General features: G+C 39.2%; 1 protein-coding gene across 4 annotated transcripts in view; it reads left to right on the plus strand.

The window, feature by feature from the left end:
- Positions 1-3,853: 3,853 nt before the first annotated feature.
- The window catches only part of micu1 (mitochondrial calcium uptake 1), a 30,968-nt gene continuing 16,012 nt past the window's right edge, over positions 3,854-18,809 (plus strand). For 2 of the 4 annotated variants that reach the window (XM_034897499.1, XM_034897500.1), the window contains exons 1-6: positions 3,854-4,096; positions 8,250-8,414; positions 10,266-10,458; positions 12,218-12,380; positions 14,588-14,631; positions 18,291-18,302. In XM_034897499.1, coding sequence (XP_034753390.1) covers positions 8,251-8,414; positions 10,266-10,458; positions 12,218-12,380; positions 14,588-14,631; positions 18,291-18,302 — 576 coding nt within the window. In that variant the 5' untranslated portion in view covers positions 3,854-4,096; position 8,250. The remainder of the gene's footprint in view (positions 4,097-8,249; positions 8,415-10,265; positions 10,459-12,217; positions 12,381-14,587; positions 14,632-18,290; positions 18,303-18,809) is intronic. The other 2 variants (XM_034897501.1, XM_034897502.1) reach the window with 1 other exon arrangement.

Consider the following 18,809-nt stretch of genomic DNA (forward strand, 5'->3'; position numbering starts at 1 on the left):
CGTAATCTTTGACCAAAGTCTGTCATATAATGCCACCTGCCACACCTGTATTGGTCAAGGGAGAAGCCAGATAATATACAGTGACTCTTTAATTGTTGATATATATAAAGACATACACAGAGTAACCTTCACTGTAGTAATTTGTTTGATAGTTCAAACTTAGAGAATAAGATACACAAAAGAAAGAAGATTTAAAAAATAAAAAATACATAGAGATTTGGTGGTTTTGTTGTTGGTAGTGATTGTCTTCTGTTTTGTTTGTTTGTGAAGTGTACTAGTGTGTAATTCTTACATAACTCATCCCAGTTCTTTCTGTACTTATTCAGGTGCAGTGCATCAGCCTGTGTGGGTGATGCAATTTAAATGCAAATTATCAGCGATGGACAAGGACCTGCTCAAGGCCTCGAGGTTGCATCGATTCACAAAATGTATCTTTGTGTGGTGCCAAATACTACCAGATATCCTTACAGTACTGCTGTAAGTGTACTATGACAGTATGCATGTGCACACGGTGTGTTAGCACTGTAAACAAATGAAGCTTGTGCTCCATAAATTCGAGTTTCAAAGGCATTAGTGTCCTGAATCAAAGAAAACAGGATTCAATACGAGCATGACAATTCAAATGAATCTACATTTATGTAACTCAAATATAATTTCTGTTTGCATGAATATTTTTTCACAGTTGCCCACCAACTGTAAAAACTTAACAAAATGTTTATAAAGGCAACTCTTCAAAAAGTTTACTGCACCCATATCTCAAGGTCAGATATGGATGAATTGAGAACAGTAAGAGGTGTGTATGGTACAGTATGTGTATATGACTGAAAAAGTCACCCAGCAGCATAGAGTAGTCCCTCTCATGGATTTAATGCCCAAAGCGAGCAATAAAGGTTTTTAACTTCTATTTCATCACACCACCAAGCTCACACTACAGTAATAACAGACCTTATTAGGCAGCGTATGCTGCCTTTTATTTTCTTGTTTACTCTTAGGACGGCTCACAGACACCGTGCAGCAATTTAACTGCTGATACTAGAGCCTGCTTTTGTCTGCAGGTCTTTACCTGAGCCATTATACAGAGGTACAGCTTGTGGATCAAGTTTCACCATGGTTTTCAACATACATAGAAGCTCAGCTGGGACTTGTTCAGGGTGCACGTAAACACAGAAAGCCAGCACTCCCCTATGGATTTACAAGTGTGTTCTTAGTAATGTAACACTCAAGAGTGAGACACCTTTTATTCCAAACAAGTCACAATGGTAGCAACGCTGTCACTATGCTCTAAAAACAGTTGAGCAGAGAAAGCTCTTTTGCAAGCTTGTCTTATCTCTTGCTCCACCTTTGCACTGCCACAATAGCAGGGTGTATGTAGTGCTAATGTTTAGATTACTGTTGCAATGCAACATGAAGGTTGCTAGGTAGACAGTCCCCTAATATGCATTACCTTCAACCCAAATTAAGTCAGACAAACTGGACTCAGAGAGGGAAAACTTGAGTAAGCCAACGACGTGTCATTTCTTTTAAGATTTACACAGCAGTACGCTGATCCCTAAATTCTAATAGGCCAGGACACTGAACCCTATCCATGACCAGACACCCTGGTCATGTTGACAAGTCTAAAAACACTTTGGTCATGAGCTATTTAGCAGCTATTCCTTTCCAATTTGTTCAGAATTATTATCTGTCTATGCATGTTACATAACATTTAAATGTGTCATGTACATAGTGTGTATTTTTGTTGTTCACCTAGAAAGGGCTGGCCTTTGGGATTGGGATAAGTTCCAATAGCTAAACCGACATCTCTTGTGGACAATTTTAAGAGTTGATTTGCCTTGTGTTGTGCATATGAGAAAAATAAAAGACTGACATAATGTTTGTGAACTAGATGAATGGCTTTGAATTAGCGGTACATGCACTGTTATTGTGGACACTTACCATATTGAGATTATTACTGTTGTTTGAAGCTGTTCAAATTCAATATGAAACTTCAATAGTTAACAATTACATTGTGTGTACCAGTCTCGTGATAAATTGCACGCATTAATGAACCCTAGCTGCAGGGCTGCAGGCACAGTGAAGTAGCCGGCATTATTAAAAAAGGACGAAGAGAGAGAGATAGAAAGAGAGGAAGGACAAGGAGGAATTGAAAATCACTTTAATTAAAGATGGGGGGAAAAGACAAAGACATTAGTATAGATCCTATTTTTTAATGGAGAAGGAAACTGGAAATATTAGTCGCAGTGTATGTCATTTATATCAGTGTCTTTCTATCAAGACAATGACTACTTCACTTAAACTTTATAACAGTAACTATAAAAATAGCACACAAGCTCACAGCAAACAGTCACAGAAAACCGCAGATGGTCCCCCTTTTAGGGACAATGTTCCATTTATCCTGAGAGATCATGAATCCTTATAAGGAGACACTTTTGGCTCTGTTTTCATTATTTTATAACTTGAATCAATCCAAAGCCATTAACCTTCCTGGCATTATGCATTGCACACAACAAAGTTTCACGAAAATGTGATTAACTGATACAGCAGAGAAATGCAGGATTGGTGTATTTACATTCTGTAGCTTAAGATAAGGTCATCTATCAAAGTGGAATGACTAAATGATTTTAATAAATATGTTGTTATAAACCGCATGCTAAAAGGGGAGTGCCAGACTCACTGAACAAAGAAGGTAAATGGCTGTGCCTTTAAAACTGGTCTGATTACATGAATGTGTTAACAGAGATGGATTTGTGTGTGCAGGTGTGCCCAGTCATTCCACTCAGCCAAGAGCTAAGGGCTAAATATAATTAGGCTGGTTTATCCAATGAGAATCCTACTTCACAGTGGCAACTGAGCATTCCAAAATGTCTGTCTAGTCAGTAGCACTAAGAGAGGTGTTGCCTTTTACAAGGAGCAGTTCTGTTTAACTGCTTTTAAGTTTAGGAATATGAACAGTTCATATAAGCGGGAAAATGATTATATGGTTGGCCTGTTGATGTCTAGAGTTGACTCAATCTAACATTCACTTCCGTGTAGCATTGTATGTCATCTTTACTTTATTTATAACCTCATTAATATTGATGTAAGGTCACTTCAAGCAGAAATTTGACCTGAACTTTCATTGGGCCAAGGCAACCTGCGGTCTGACAGTCGACTCAGTGGATCCCCAGCTTTTCCTTTCACATTATGCATTCAATCCAGCCAGTTTTCAAGGCAACAATTAGAACTGGTACACTGTGAAGAGGCAAGTCATTATAGTTTTGATACATTGTTATACTGGAGCTCTGTCAAGGCATGCATGACTGACAGCTGAGACTCTCCATCTCCCAATTCACTTCTGAGAATAGTAATGAAATAGAAGTACCAGAGGAGTCAATGTGTATATTTAAAAACTCAACCAAATAAAAGTGTATTCATTCAAACCACATTGAGATGCTAAATATTTAATATGTGAATCTGTGCTACAGCCTAACCTCAATTTCCAATTGTAGCTAGGTATCCTATTTCACATAAAGGATATGATCTGGAAAAATTAGGCTAGTCTAGCCTAGGCTACGATTGTACTACTAGGCTACTATACTATAGAAAAAGCTTCGCATTTAGGCCCTTTCACTATCTTCTTGCAGTTTGTGTGTTAACATTTGTCATTTTGACATCAGTTTCAATCAGTAATAGGCCTACTGGATTGGATTGATATAGATAAACGTGATTTCAGGGAACAAAGGTAATTTTTTCAACGTTCCTATTGGTAGCTGCTTTGCCAGTATTTTGCAAACATATTGAATGTCATTATCATATGGTGAGCTGAAAAGGAGCATTTCATACCGCAGCTAATTGATGAAATTACATAAAATTCGTTGAAGCTACAATACTCAGACAATAAATGCATCCCCAGCAGTGGTGGGACGGAGCCCTACTAAACATGGGGCGGGGTGCGGATTGCCCCACCCCCGCTGGCTGCACCACTGTTGGTGAACACGGAACTGCTGTTTGCGCTGCGCACCATCTCTGCAGACACAAGTAGGAAAGACGTAACGTTACTCTGAAAAGACGAAGACATCCTTATTTTGGACTGACTGGTGTTTGTGTTGTCCCTAACGTGAGTAACCGTGTCGCTTCTATGCCAAGACAGCTTTCTTAGAAGCTGTGTGGAACCGTTGAAATAGCACCTCGTTAGCTAACTAATAGTAGACATGTATGCTAATGTTAAGTGTTAGCTTGCTGGCTACCTAGCGTTTTCTTCCCATAGACATAATTTGGACTAACGTTACGTTACATTGACAAGCATGTAACATTAACAGTACCAAGTGATACAAAATTAGGACTGGCGTTCACAAGTACAAGTTAACAGACAGCTAGCCACGCGCTAACGTTATGTTACTGCATGCAACGAGGTCTTGCGGCTAAAAACAAAACATTTGGGTCCTTGTCGATCATGGAAACAACTTTGGGGGTCAGGTTTTCGCTCGGACACATAACTATAACTCCTAAATTAATATAAACATTATGTTTTGAGCCCTGTGTATTTGCCACAGTAATGTTACCTTGCTAGCTAGGTTAATTCGCAAACGATTGACGACAGTGTACCGTGTGACATGTTGATGTTGTGACCCCGACTTGGGTCCATACAACGTTAATCATATCAGCACATGAAAAAAGCGATGATTGTGTCCTGGGTGCTAATCTGAGTAACGTTAGATCTTTGTTAACGTTAAACGGTTAGCTAGCTTGCTATGTAGCAATTGTGAGGAAAAACGTGTGACGATTCTCAAACGTGCTAGTGTTTTGGTAGCATCTGCTGAAGGTAAACTTTTGCTAACTTTACTTGGGGAGGTTATTATCCTTGCAGGAGGACCATTCTCTGTACCCTAGTTTTTGGGAACAGACCAAACCAAGTTGCCAGTTCTGTTTAAGATGCTGTGCTCAATAATCATGTTGGATTACCAGTTTGTGCCACCTTTACCAATGTACCATTGTTGATCAGTCACCTGCAGTACCCTTAACACATATGTTTATACACTTGATATTCCAGTTGGGCAGTTAGAAATGGCTAACTAACTTGCGAGTCACCACACTGTCAAACTGGCAGTGTTATTGCCCGTTTCATTCTAATGAATAAGTTGTCATTTGTCATGAACAAGTCACAGACCTGGGTAAATATTTACGCAATCCGAAAGTTTCCATATGACTAGGTTAGAAGGTAGAAATGCCTTCTTCCTCTGTGCTTCTGGTAGGCCTTCTCCTGACCACAATCCCCTCTCACTGTTGATACTGCTCAGAGGCAGAAAACATCCCCAAGTAACAGAGGAACTGTAAAGTTTACTATTGTTTGAGTGGAGTGCATCCCTAGTTTTATCAGAGGGCATAGCTCATCATTTTTAGTGCCCTAGGCTGTTGAGGTGACACCGCCCACTCCCTTTTGTTTTTATAGGACACGCTCATCAAAGTACCGAGTAGTGTTTACAAAACATAAATCTTTATGTTTCTCTTGTGGGCATCTCAACATATCACTTCCAGGTGGCGAAGAATATTGCTGACCAAGAGTGATTTTGATTTACCAGGTCCCAGTGCACCTTGTCACTGGATTGAAGGGCTGAAGGTGATTCTGGATTGTGCTTTGGCACTCTGACTGAACGGAATTGTTTTAAAATAAGGAACATTAATATATTTTAACACTTTGCTCACTGTGAACAGATACAATCGAGACATCCGTATGCTGAACGTGTGTGTGTGTGTGTGTGTGTGTGTGTGTGAGATTGTGTGTGTGTGTGTGTGTGTGTGAACACAATATAATTTATATTGATAACAATGACTAAAAACCTAAAACATCAAGATTGCAAAAGTTACCTTGACAGCTAAAGGTAATTATATAAACTGTTGGATTATATTCTAAATTCGGCAAACCTTTATACTTCTACTGTTGTCTCTTTGTCTTTATAGATGTAGAACAAATGCAATTAATAGTTGAAGCAAGTGACTTGATAAGTGGATACTGTTGTCAGGGGCAACGGGCATGTCACTCAGAAGCAGCCTGAAAAAGCTTAATTTAATTAACAAAATTATGACAATCATTGACCCTTAAAATTTCATTTAATTTATACTCTTTATTGATCCCCAATGGGGAAATTACAATTTAAAATAAGGTCACCATTAATAATTTTTCTTTCCATTGCCCAGCTGTTACAAAATTAAATGTGCTGTGTGATGCACCATTCACCTTCCTAAACCCTCAGTGGATGGTCAAGAGCTCCTTACATCTTTGCCTTGTTATGGTTTTCTTTTTGTTGTTGAAATAACATGAACTTGTCCATTGCATGTGTTTATTTGTAGGCTTATGTTTTTGAGATAGAGATTCAGAAGACATGTCTCCAGCAAAGATACCATATTTTAATACCTCTTAAGTACTCAGTGCTGGATAGTACAGATACGGGAGTTGTAAGGCGAGGCAAGGCAAGGCAGCTTTATATGTATAGCACATTTCAGCAACAGGGCAATTCAAAGTGCTTTACACAAAAACAGTTAAGCCGCGAAAACACAGGTACAAACAGTTAAAAATCATAAGCATTAAAAACCGGTAAAACACATGAATAGACAGTTTAAAACAAAATAGAAACATTAAGATTAAGATTAATTAATTAACACATAAAGCACAAGAATAAAAGTTACAGTGCAGCATAAGACATTTAAAGAAAGGCAGCATCAAAAAGAAAGGTCTTCAACCTTGATTTAAAAGAACCGAGAGTAGCAGCGGACCTGCAGCTTTCTGGGAGTATGTTCCAGATATGAGGAGCATAGAAACTGAAAGCTGCTTCACCCTGTTTAGTTCTGACTCTGGGACAGAAAGTAGACCTGTCCCAGACCACCTGAGAGGTCTGGGTGGTTCATAGTGTAGTAGCAGATCCAGATTTTTGACCTAAACCGTTTAGTGATTTATAAACTAGCTAAAGTACTTTGAAATCAATTATTTTAGGTACAGGAAGCCATTGTAAAGACTTCCGAACTGGAGTGATGTGATCCAGTTTCTTGGTCTTAGTTAGTTAGTTAGTTAGTTAGTTAGTTAGTTGTTGCTGTAGTTTAGCTCACTGCTTTTTATTCAAGATAGCTTTAACTATCCCAATGTCGCCATCCTGACCAAAAGGTTCGGACAGGCTGATGAGAAGAAATCATTGAGCATTGGTGTGCCTCGGCTGTAAATTAAAATAAAATAAAATAAAAATAAATAAATAAAAATCTCTGTACAAGCTCCAAGTTGGCCAACTGGGGATTGCACAGATCATGGGTAACTCTCATTTTGAACATTACTTAATTTCAGTTCAGAACATAAAACCTTTTTTTTTTTTAAGCTGATCTGAAATGGGAGAAATTCTCATGTTGTCAGCATTTTAAAAAATGATCAATGATCCCCATGGAGATGGTGTGCATGCATGCTTGCTGTTAACTTCAGTCCCAATTGCCATGGCCTGCCAAACACTCCAATTAGCATATGCCATTTATTTTTCTGTCTTTATGCTGAATCAGTGACAGTCGGTGTCTGAAATGTAAATAGGATATCGACAGGTGGCAGCTTCAGGCCTCAGTGGGATGAACTCCTCTGCCCAATCCGTTTGTGCACACGCGGGAGCTCAGATACACACCAGTAGCCTCTTGCTTAATTGCTAATCATCTTTCCACGACACAGACGAATGAAGCAACAGTCTGGTTGAAAATGAAGTTCTGGAGCTTAGCCTCACTAGTGGCAATTTTATCCTTGCTTTGTGTTGTTTTAATAATCAGAGGTGTGTGAGGATTCCAGGACATTTATGCATTGACTGTTGGATGTACAGTTTTGCCTGCAGTGCAGTATGAAGACAAATCCCAAGAGTGCACTGCTATTGTTCTAAGCTTTGACTCTTTGGAGATGAGTGAAAAGTTTTTTCAGTTCTCTAAATCCTTACCTAAGACTTCCATAGCTTATGACTTGAGAAGGAATGTGATCAGCACACTTGTTGCTGTGTGCACGCTTTTTGGGGATTTTCAGATGATATTTACGTTAAGTAGTTTGAAACAGTTTTGTCCCCCTCAGTTTTTCAGTATTTGCAATACCAGAAGCAGATCTATACCATCTACTACCTGTTTTTTGTTGTCACATGCTGTACAAAATGCTGTAAAACTAAATTGTAGAACATCCTGTAATTCTTGAACAGTACAGTCCTGTGTTGGTCGTGTTAAGAGTGTCAGCTGTTTCACCGCGCCTTATTCTTCTCTCTTTGCAGGATGTTAAGCTTGCGGGCGCTGTCCGCTGTTTCAGTGGGACTAGTGCAGTTGTCCCGGCGCTACCACAGTGGAGCAGTGCGAGGGTCTGGCCGGAGGAGGCTGATGCTGGCAGCCCTGGCTGGGGTGACTGGTGTCTCTGCTAGTGCTGGGCTGCTCTGGAACAGGTGAGTCTGGGCCCAGTAATACAAGAAAATAATAATGGCCTTCTAATTCATTTAAAAAAGGCTTTATTTTCCCCTCAAGTGTCAATTTGAGGCAAACAAAGAAACACACAAATAATTACTTTATACATCTTAAAATAACCAAAGACTGCCAAAAACGTTAGTGTAAAGATTTTGGCTTGTCAAAGTATTACACAAACTTGTTAACGATCCCCAAATATAGTGCAAGATTTTGTTTTTGAGCGCCGCTGGCTTTCATCATCTCCGGTGTTGCTTGCAACAATGTCATAGGACTGTTTTCTGGTTTCTTTTGAGCTGCATTTTTCTGGTTTTACTACCACGTCAAAGATATTCCCATTGCACACCACACTTGAGAGTAGGGGCGGGAATCTCTGGGCACCTCACCGTTTGATTCCAATTCAGATGCCAATATTTCTAAACTGACTATCGATGCAGCTCAATGCAACACTTTTTAAATGTACATTTCCATGCGTGATTTAAAAAACTATACATTTAAATCTGATTTTGTTAGATTTTGACCTATATTTGTCACACGCAAGTTTTAATGAAATGTTTGGTCTGCTGAGGTTTTTATTTTAGTTATTCCATGCTTAAGCCTTAAACATGCTTGTGAAAGTAACCTTCTCTCACAATAGTCTTTCATGTCAGAGGCTCAGTCATGTTTAAAGGTGGAGAAGTGGCTTTTTAGAACGTGAAACAGGAAGTGCTCAGATGTAATGTGATAAAGTAGATGAACAGCCTATACGTGTTTTACCTAATTATTTTCTGTAAGTCTTATTAGATCATGTGTATACAAAACTTATATTTTTCTCTCCTTTTGTCCATTTTTCTTTTTTCTGCACTCTTGCTAAAACTCTAAGTTGTTGTCCATTATCCCATTCTCTTTCAGTCACTCTGTTTTCTGATTTGTACATGTCTGGAGTAACTATATTTTGTTTTTAGCAATTGAATATTAACGTATTATTATTGAATCATTCTAGAGAGAATCGCGATGCATTAAGAATGGATTATTTTTCCCACCCCTACTTCGGAGTGCATGGTCTTTTCTCTTTCTCAAGTCAGTTGGTTCTCTTCACACCATGACTTGCAAGCTTCTCTATCTGCCGTGGTCTATCTGATATTAAATGAACTGTCCTTGATCTATGTTGAGTAAACTAGGATTTGCTTGCAGGGCAGTTTTTTGGCTTTATAGCACATGCCAAATCCAATTCCCCAACATTACACAACTGTTTGGAAAACCACCCCATGAAGTTGCTTGCCTGCATTTCTGTTGCACATGCCAAGCCAGCGTGTCGCAACTATTCTATGGCAAACCATTACTAAGGAGACTGGTGTTTAGTTTACGCCAATTGGCGGAGAAGGTGTTGACGTGAGAGCTCGATGGGGACAAAATGTCCGTGCTGCAGGAGGCAGAGTGATGGATGGTACCTCAGGGTATTTGAGACTGATGGGACCAGACTATTCCAGGCCTTCACCCTAGGCTTCATTCTCCTTATGGCTCGTTAAACTGAATTATTCAGCCTACCCTAGACACACCCAGCTATTTATTATCATTATTCAAATTTTTTGTTTATTTAGAAAAATGGTCAAGTGGGAGTTTGCCTTGATAAATCTCCTCCTGTAAGCAAAACACAGTGCAGTACACTCTCTCTTCTTCCCGTTCTCTGGTTTAACCTTTTAGCACCAAAGCTAAAGTACATACTTACCTGCAAAGCATCGTCAGCTACACACTTCCCCTATTCTACTTGGTACCAGAGCAAAACACAAAGAGAAATGCCTTCAATAATTGGCATAGAAATGTCTCTAAGGTGATGTTTCTTTGTTGAAAACTAGAGCATATGCAGAGGCTGGGCCTTCCGTCCGACACTCTGAGCAGCCAGGTGGAGAGGGGGTGGATTTCGTGAGGAATGCAGAATCTGAGGCCGAGTCAGAGAAATCGGTGGAGGCCAGCAGTGGAGACGAAGAAGCAAATGAAGGTGGTGAGGAAAAAAAAAAGAAGCCACGCTCTGGATTCCGTGACCGCAAGGTAATCAATAAATATTCAGCCGTTGAGTAAGTCCAGTATTTAATTCACATCTAGAATGGTGTTTTGAAAGCCCTCCCAATCAATGTCCAATATGCAAACGCCAGTATATTTTTGACAGAATACTTTACGGAGACATACAAAGGTAATCAGCATGCATGGCTGCTGTCATAAACAATAGAAATGTGCCACCCGTAAACATTTCGTTGCTGTTAATTAGGCGGACGATGACAAATCCAGACAAGTAGAAGAAGAATAAAGGGTCTTTGATACAATGCCAAATAAACATGGTTTGTAGTTCCGCAAATTATTGTTTGAGGACCAGGGAGAAGGAAAGCGGAAGTCTTTCGAATGTTCGATGCAATTTTCTCAAAGTAAATGTGATGCAATAGTACAACTGACTTATACATGTAGATGTAAAAAATGTGCAATCCCTCTTGCCTCAGCAGCAGCCTCAGTCTGCTGAAAGCATATAAATGTCTAGTGGGCAAACCGATTTATAGAATCACATCACCAAAGGATTCACTAGTGAGTTGGTAATTATAGCTTGTGGCTCACTCACTATGTCAGTCTAGGTTTGATAAAGCATGCTGTCTGAAGTAAATTATGTGTGCAAATGTCCTAGCATGTGCTTCAGAATGAAATGTAGATGGGAGTTTTACAGTGTGTGGTGGAAAATACTTTTTTCTTTATTTGTTTTGAGTTTCCATGATGTAGTATTTATTTTTTTCAAAGGTGATGGGAACTGTCTGAATGATAACTCAAATGCAAAACTAAGCAGCAAGAGGGAATTTCCACACTGTTTTAAAATACAGTGCTTTCACCTTCTCACGTTTGAAGTGATTTGCCACACTTTTCATATCACTCTCAACAATCTTTGAAAACTTGTGGAACAAATTAATAAATAACTGGTTTGACTTGAATTTCACCCCTCTGGTTGTATATGTGCAATTTTTTTTGCAATGGAAGTAGAGCTCAGAAGATTGGGCTAGAGTCTCCATCAGTGTGGGTGATGCTGCGATCAGTAGCCTGTAAATCTGAGGAGATGAGATCCAGAGAGAGATGACAGCACATACCAGGCTTTCCATCAGCCTGGCTCTCCGGCATTTCCACGCAGCCGTCTTAAAAGCTCTCATCCATACGCTGATGGTTGCCTCTTCTGGGGGACACGCTCCTGGTGATTTCCCTATAGACCAATAAGTTGTGCTAAAGAGGGGAAACCAACACAGAAGCACGCAATCCCAGCTTGCAGACTCAAGAAGAGAACCTAGTTTCTGTGCATCTTTCTGTTATCAAAATCCAAGTCAATAACATATTTTACCTCAGGGAGTTTGTGTAGTGTACACAATCATTGAGTGACACATGATATAATAGCTGTGTGGCTGAGGACAGCTCCCAAACAGACACAGCTCTGTCAATTTCCCAGTTATGCTGCATCTGTTTGAAGCTTTCTGCTACAAAGCAAATGACTGATACTGGAAACACTATGTCCTGTTTTGATTATGTGGTAGTTGAGTCAGGAGGCTAATATACTTCCAATCAGCACTGTCGACTTGTCTTCCTGCTACCACCTGCTTCTTAAATCTAGTCACTTCATCACCCTCTACGCAGTCTCTTAGATCTACTTCAGATCATTTACCTTCCTACACACAGGAAAAGTACTTCTTCTTTGATTTGGGTGATGTTTAGGTGTTTTAGAGTGTTGCTTGTAAGTAATGTGTGAAATCATTTTGTTTCATTGTGGTTCCTGTCTGGTTGGCAGGTGATGGAGTATGAGAACAGGATAAGAGCCTACTCAACTCCAGACAAGATTTTCCGCTACTTTGCCACGCTGAAGGTCATCGGGGAGCATGGAGATGCTGAGGTTTACATGACGCCCCAGGACTTCATACGCTCCATCACACCTAATGAGAAGCAGCCTGAGAGTGAGTCTCCTCTTTCTCCTCCCACCACCAGTGCTTAGTCTTCATTAGGGACTTCTTTACACTTAGGGGAATGCTCCAGTTATTTTCTATGATTTTTCTTTATTCCTTGAGTCCGTAGTTCTGTAGACGCAAGTACTAGTTTAGACTGATTCTGCCTTTCATCCAAGATTTTCAACCCAAATATACTCTGGCAACCTTGCTGATACAGGGACACTTGGCTCATGCTTGGCAGTTCCGGACTTATGACAGTCCATGGCATAACAATCCCACTGACTGTGTTCACAAGTATGAAGGGAGGCGGCGATGGGTGTGCGATCACGCTGAGTTGAGCGACACGCAACACAGCAGTTGGTGTTTCAATTAACAGGTTTAAGCCAGAGCAGATCTCAGGCGTCACACACGGAGCGAGTGAGAGATATTTGATCTTCAGCCATGGGAGGGTTGGGAAGGCAGGGATCCTAACTTGGCATAGACATGTTCTGGCTCCACTCCTGTCTTTATCTGTCATTATCCGGTTATTCAAGACTAAAATTATTTTAGATTTTTGTGACATTTTCTTGTTTGGGAGTATATTAGCCTCTATCACAGTCTTGATTGTACAGTGTGTGTTGACCATTGCGTCCTGTGCTTCATCCTCAGTAAAGAGGCAAGCCTGCAGTTAACGCTTAAGAAGGACTTAGCTGGGCCTGTCACGTCTGCTGTACCTCTCCCGCTCACCTCATCACTTTCATCTGTTAACCATGCTCAAGACTTGGCCTAGCTTGACCCCCTTTGGCCTTTTATTTATAGACCCAGCACCTCCCACTTTATGACTCCCTATCTCCTCCTTTCTTTATCCTGCTTTTAGCCTTTCCAAACTGGACTTTAAGTAAAAAATGAGCCAGTCTCTGTTGAATAAGAGAAGGCTCAGCAAAGCAGATACACAAGCCAAGAGAAGCTGCTGTTTACTTCATAGGCAGCCATTTCAGTCTCTTTTCAAAGCCCCCAACCCACGTGAGGTTAACCAACTGCTGCTCAACTGTTAACCAACCCCGCTCAATTAAAAACAATTATGATAAAGTCTCAGTTGCTGATTAGTCTGCTTTTCTTGTTTTAATGCTCTGCAGATTTTCTGGCTCATAGATGATAAATAACACATAGACCTATTAAAAATGTGAATTTTCCGTTTGGACACGGTCTGGAAATGTCCAGACTTATGACAGACCATGGTATAACGATACATAGATGGATAGAACAATTGAACTCCATCCAAGTTCAAAGGCTGTATCCTGTATTTGGTCCCTGAATTGGGAATGTTGTTTATCATGGTTACTCACCTGAAGGAAAAAGGATTACTGACTCAGCAGAAGAAGATGGTGGCTATTTCAAGGTATTCTCTAATGCAGATGAAGCCAAATTCAGATGAATGAGATTATACTCTAATAATCGCCCTCAAAGTTAATCGGATTTGAACAGACTTTCTGCAAGTCAGTGTGCTACTAGACATTGGTGTGATATCAAGAGCCCGTGCGTCTCATCAAACATTACAGATAATATATGAACTCTGCCTGCTTCATTGGGCAGATTATAACTGCTGCCTCACACAAGAGTTTAGAAAATAATTACCCCAACAAGTTTGTTTAATTACTTTACAGTTTGGATGAAGGATTGTCTTTTTTGCTCAATATTCATAACTTATGTTTGAAGTATATTTAATTAAGTCTAGTAGAAAGTGGGAAAAATCACAATTTATTTCATTCTTGCTGGGACCAGAATCATATTGAGGCATAAAAAGAAATAACAGTAAGCTTGACGGGACAAAAGACCAGTGCACAGTGAAGACTCATTTTCAAATGCACACTTCAATATGTGTGCATTGAAGTCATTATTCATTGTGAACCAAACGCCCAATACTTATTTTAAACAACCTTGTACATGTTCATGTTAACACTGTTGTTATCAGTATTCTGATGATCAGAAGAATCAATGCTGAATGGCGATTGTTTATTTTTAAGAATTGGCAAAGTGGAAATAGATTGTTAATGACTGTTATTAATCTTGAGCACATGTCAGTATATGATAAGTTTAGTAATGACACCAAGTAAATGCATGTGCGTTGCTTTATGCTAGGCATAAATCCTGATGCCCTTGTTGTGTAACTAGTCAGCCTCACATCTCCTTTTTTTTAAATATTTGTCTCCTAATTGGTATCTCTGTCTCTTTTTCAGACCTAGGCCTTGATCAGTTTGTTGTGAAGCGATATGATGGAAAGGTAAGAAGTGGGCGTCTGGCAACTTAACAATCATGGAGGTTAGCAGCAGGGAGTATTTATGATTAGGTCTTAGAAACGATTTGATTGTGGTTTATAAATTGAGTTTAAAGTAACTGTTGTTGGATTATATAAATATACTGTAAACCCAATGGGTATTGCAATCCCCCAGAAAGCTCTTCTAATAACATATTAAAGCTTATTTCGTTTCCCAGTCCAGAGGGATTTATTCTCCAGAATGGCCATTGTCAATAAAGAATCAATTCATCCACAATAAAATAAAAACCCATTTTCTCATTTAGCCACGGATGGTATCTGGCCAAAAAGTTAGTTTCAGTTTTATGTGCCGAAGTTTAAAGATATCTACCTCCAAAACTTTTGCTACTACCCCAATACAACGGAGGTTACTAGAAATAAGTTTTTGCACTGAAAAGTGCAATTTGTAAAGTAGTAACATGTATTTGCAGAAGCAATATTGCAGTTAATATTCACTCTTCCACGGTTTTTATAGAACTTTTTTTCAGTCAAAAGTAGCCCGAAGTCAAAGCTCAACATTCTGTAAAAGTATGTCAATATATAAAATTAAGCAAGTATATATTTTTTCTTATTAACTTATCTCTAGTATATTCAAAAATCTGTCCCTTAACTCTTGAATATTGATCCTAATTTCATACAAAATATTTTAAGCAAAGTACACCTGCACTTGATAATTCTTATGCCTGAGATATATATATATATATATATGTTGTATCTGTTAATGCCTTGGATTTTAAATATGCATACACAAAGAAGGAATTATAAGGGAGGTTTTAAAACATATGGTCTTAATTCAGTGCAATAGCGAGGGAACAGTCAACAACATAACGTGAAAAGGGATAAAGTCAAAGATACTATCGCTGAAAGAATAAACCTGTAAATCCATGCAAACTGATTCATAAATGGGCATTACTTATACTTTTTTTGTGTATACGTGTGCATCTGTTTTAATGTATTTTAAATGTCTGTTATTGAATCCCAGTCCTTATAATTGTCATATATAATATCTATAAAATAACAATCTATGAATTATGTCCATGAAATGCAATGTAAATCAAAGAACTGCCACATTAATTTATCTTTCAGGCTGAAATGACATTGAAGAAATGGATAAATCAAACTTGCAATAATATATATTATGGGAATAACTCAATGTCACAGAAATAAGCAAATACTCACCAGGGGCAGGGGCTTACAGCATCGTAAAAGATGACACGTGGAAAGAGATAGTGGAGCAAATAGAAAACAATATTACTTTAGTTTATATTTACTATTAGTTTGTCAGCAAAAGGGGCAAAAATTCCAATCATACTGTTAGAAACAGCTATGTGAATGGAAGCTGAAATTTTTGCATTTCTGTTTATCGTGTGCACAAGCTGGTGTCACACTGAGATACGTCATTTACAGGTACACGTTTTATAGCAGGAAAATTTGAATGACACAGAACATCTGGAGTGCATGTTAAAAATGTGAAAGTTAAAGGATGTTTTTCACAGACCATACCCTGTAAACTATGTTTTTCTTTTCTCATGTCTTTGCTTTAGCTGCTTCTAAGTCTTTGCTCTCTGCTCCTCAACCATCAACTCATATTATTTTCCAATCAGAGTAAAGGAGAATAGAGCAGTCAATCAAATTGTTTAAGCTATGAGGGTTTAAATGTGTTGTTTTCAACCTATTCAGGGATCCTGGAACTGTCTGCCTTCCGTCTCAAAGCATTCAGTTTATTAAACGTAGTTTACGGAAGCCTGGCTCTTTAACAGAGCAGCTCCACACTCAATCATTAAGAGGGGCATGTACAAAGTGGGTCTGTCTAGTCTAATGATCTTTTTAAAGACAATAACAGCAGGTACTCTTTGGACAGGTTAGCTCCCCCTAAGCCCCCAGACTGACTTTAAATGAGCTACTCTCTGTGCTCTAAATGCTAACATTGCTCTGTTCAGAGTCAGGAAAATAGAGGTCATCCGTTTAAATATCTAACATCATTATTGTCATTACTGCTTTCCTAGATATTGATTTGTGACTATTATTGCCCTTTCACTGATCCCAAGGTGCATCTCTCATACCCAGTAGCCAACCATTCCTACACATAAAATATTAGCTAATCATCAGTGTGATTACTGTTGTTTCTAACCTCATTAGGAAATCCATCAGCCATTAGGCTGCTGTGAAAATGACCACAGTATGTACCTCATCTCCGTATTGTAGTCCGATGAACCCCACCAAGTCAGTGAGGCTAAAGACAGAACTCTTTGTCACAACTTTGCTTTGCTTACTACTACACTCAGTAGTGATTTTTCTAAGCCTTAGCTTGTGAAAGCTCCCAGTACTTGGACTCACCCGGATTTCAAAAGCATAATAACTAAAGAGCTTGAGCTATATACATTAATCAAAAGTAAATGTGAAATTCTCTGGCGGCCTAAAATCAAAATGGTACACTCATCATATATGGCCCTTGTGTTCTTATGTAAATGTAGTCCCTATCTCAAAGCCTCTTGTTTCCTCCATTTGCCAGGCAAATCTCTCAACACATGGTTATTCTCTGATACTGTATATAGCTTTTTCTGTCCTCTGAGATTTTCCTGCCATGGTCAGAGCTCCCCTTCCTCCCTGGCTCTGCCCAACCCCTTTTTGCCCAGAGACACTTTCCTTCAACTCATTGGCTTAATGGACACCCCTAGCTAGTTTGGAGGAGAAATAGACCATTACGGTTTCCTCCCATGAAATCTAGTTCACATGAGACTTAACACTGCATAGAATTAGAACTACAGTAAATGATATGGCCACAACAATATTGGTGCAGTATCTGTAGTGTGTAATTTATGAAGTCGATGGAGGGTGTGGTATAGTACAAATAAACTGCAGTGAAGACTAGGGGCGATGGCAGAGAGGTATACATTATGTGAGAGTAACATGAGAGCTCTCTTAAAAGACCTCTGTGTAAAAATAGCCCAACCAACTGAGAGATTTGTCACAGGCATACAGTTGAGTGGAAGAGTGTTTAAGAGTGTACGTGTTATATACCTCAAACTCTTCCCTGTCCCCGCCCCCTCCTGCTGACACTAATTTGTTCCATGTTCAGTCTGTAATGTTCACTTAATAAAGACGTGCCCAATAGGCAGTTCAACAACTGTTGTCATATGGACCAACCCTGTTTGTTTTATTTTTGTTTTTCTGTCCATGGCAACTTGTTATTATTTTAGAAGTCTTTTAAATTACATTGTGTTTGCTCAACCAATTGTTTCATTACACCTTTCTCCCTCTGTATTTTTGTCTGTTACCCCGGTCATGTGTGCTTGCTTTTACTGCTGCTGCAAATTGTATGTTGATGAGACCTAACGTTGCTATTGTTAACTATTGAGTATTCCTTCATGCTTTTATCAGCCATCCTCTCTCATTCACGTAACGAGTAATCCCTCCATTTTCTCTCTCTTCCCTTCCTCGTGAATAACCAACATCCTCAACTCCCCTTCTCCCCAAAACCCCTACTTTTTCTCTCTCCTCCTCCAATCATCCCATCTACGGATTACCCATTCTCCGCCCACCAACTCCCTGTTCCGCCTCCTCCTCTCCTCTTCTATCTCACTCCCTCCTCATCTCCTTCCCGTTCTGCCCCTCCCTCTTTGCAGGACTTCTGGCAGGTATGGGTGTGTGCCGAGCAGCATGTGTGCACCTGAATGAAAAACTTCACTTTGTAGTCTCTATCTACTCCCTCCTTCTCATTTATACTATTTCCTTTTCTGTCTCTGAAGTGTTTTTTTGTTTTTTTAAATACTTTTTTAAATCTTTCTATTACTCACTCCTCTATAGTAATATGGAGGGCAAAGCTATTCAGTGTTGTTAGTCCAGGGGAACAGCTAAGTTTTTATCACCAAAGGCCCCATGATACGTTATTTGTCATGATGACAATATTATTGAGATTTTATACAATTTATTACCCTTTCCAACTTCAAATTATGTTCCCAAACAAAAAAACAACAAAAAACTCAACTGCACCATCAAGTGGACTGAAAAATCAAATAATTTTATTATTCTAGTACCAAAAAGTATAATCTTCATGTTGAATTTATATAATAAAAGATTGATACTTGATATCTGTGTTACATACAGTATTGCCACAGAAAATATGGCAAAACTGTGCTGTATCG

This window comes from Etheostoma cragini, chromosome 17 (genome assembly GCF_013103735.1).
Source record: "Etheostoma cragini isolate CJK2018 chromosome 17, CSU_Ecrag_1.0, whole genome shotgun sequence".
Taxonomy (NCBI): domain Eukaryota; kingdom Metazoa; phylum Chordata; class Actinopteri; order Perciformes; family Percidae; genus Etheostoma; species Etheostoma cragini.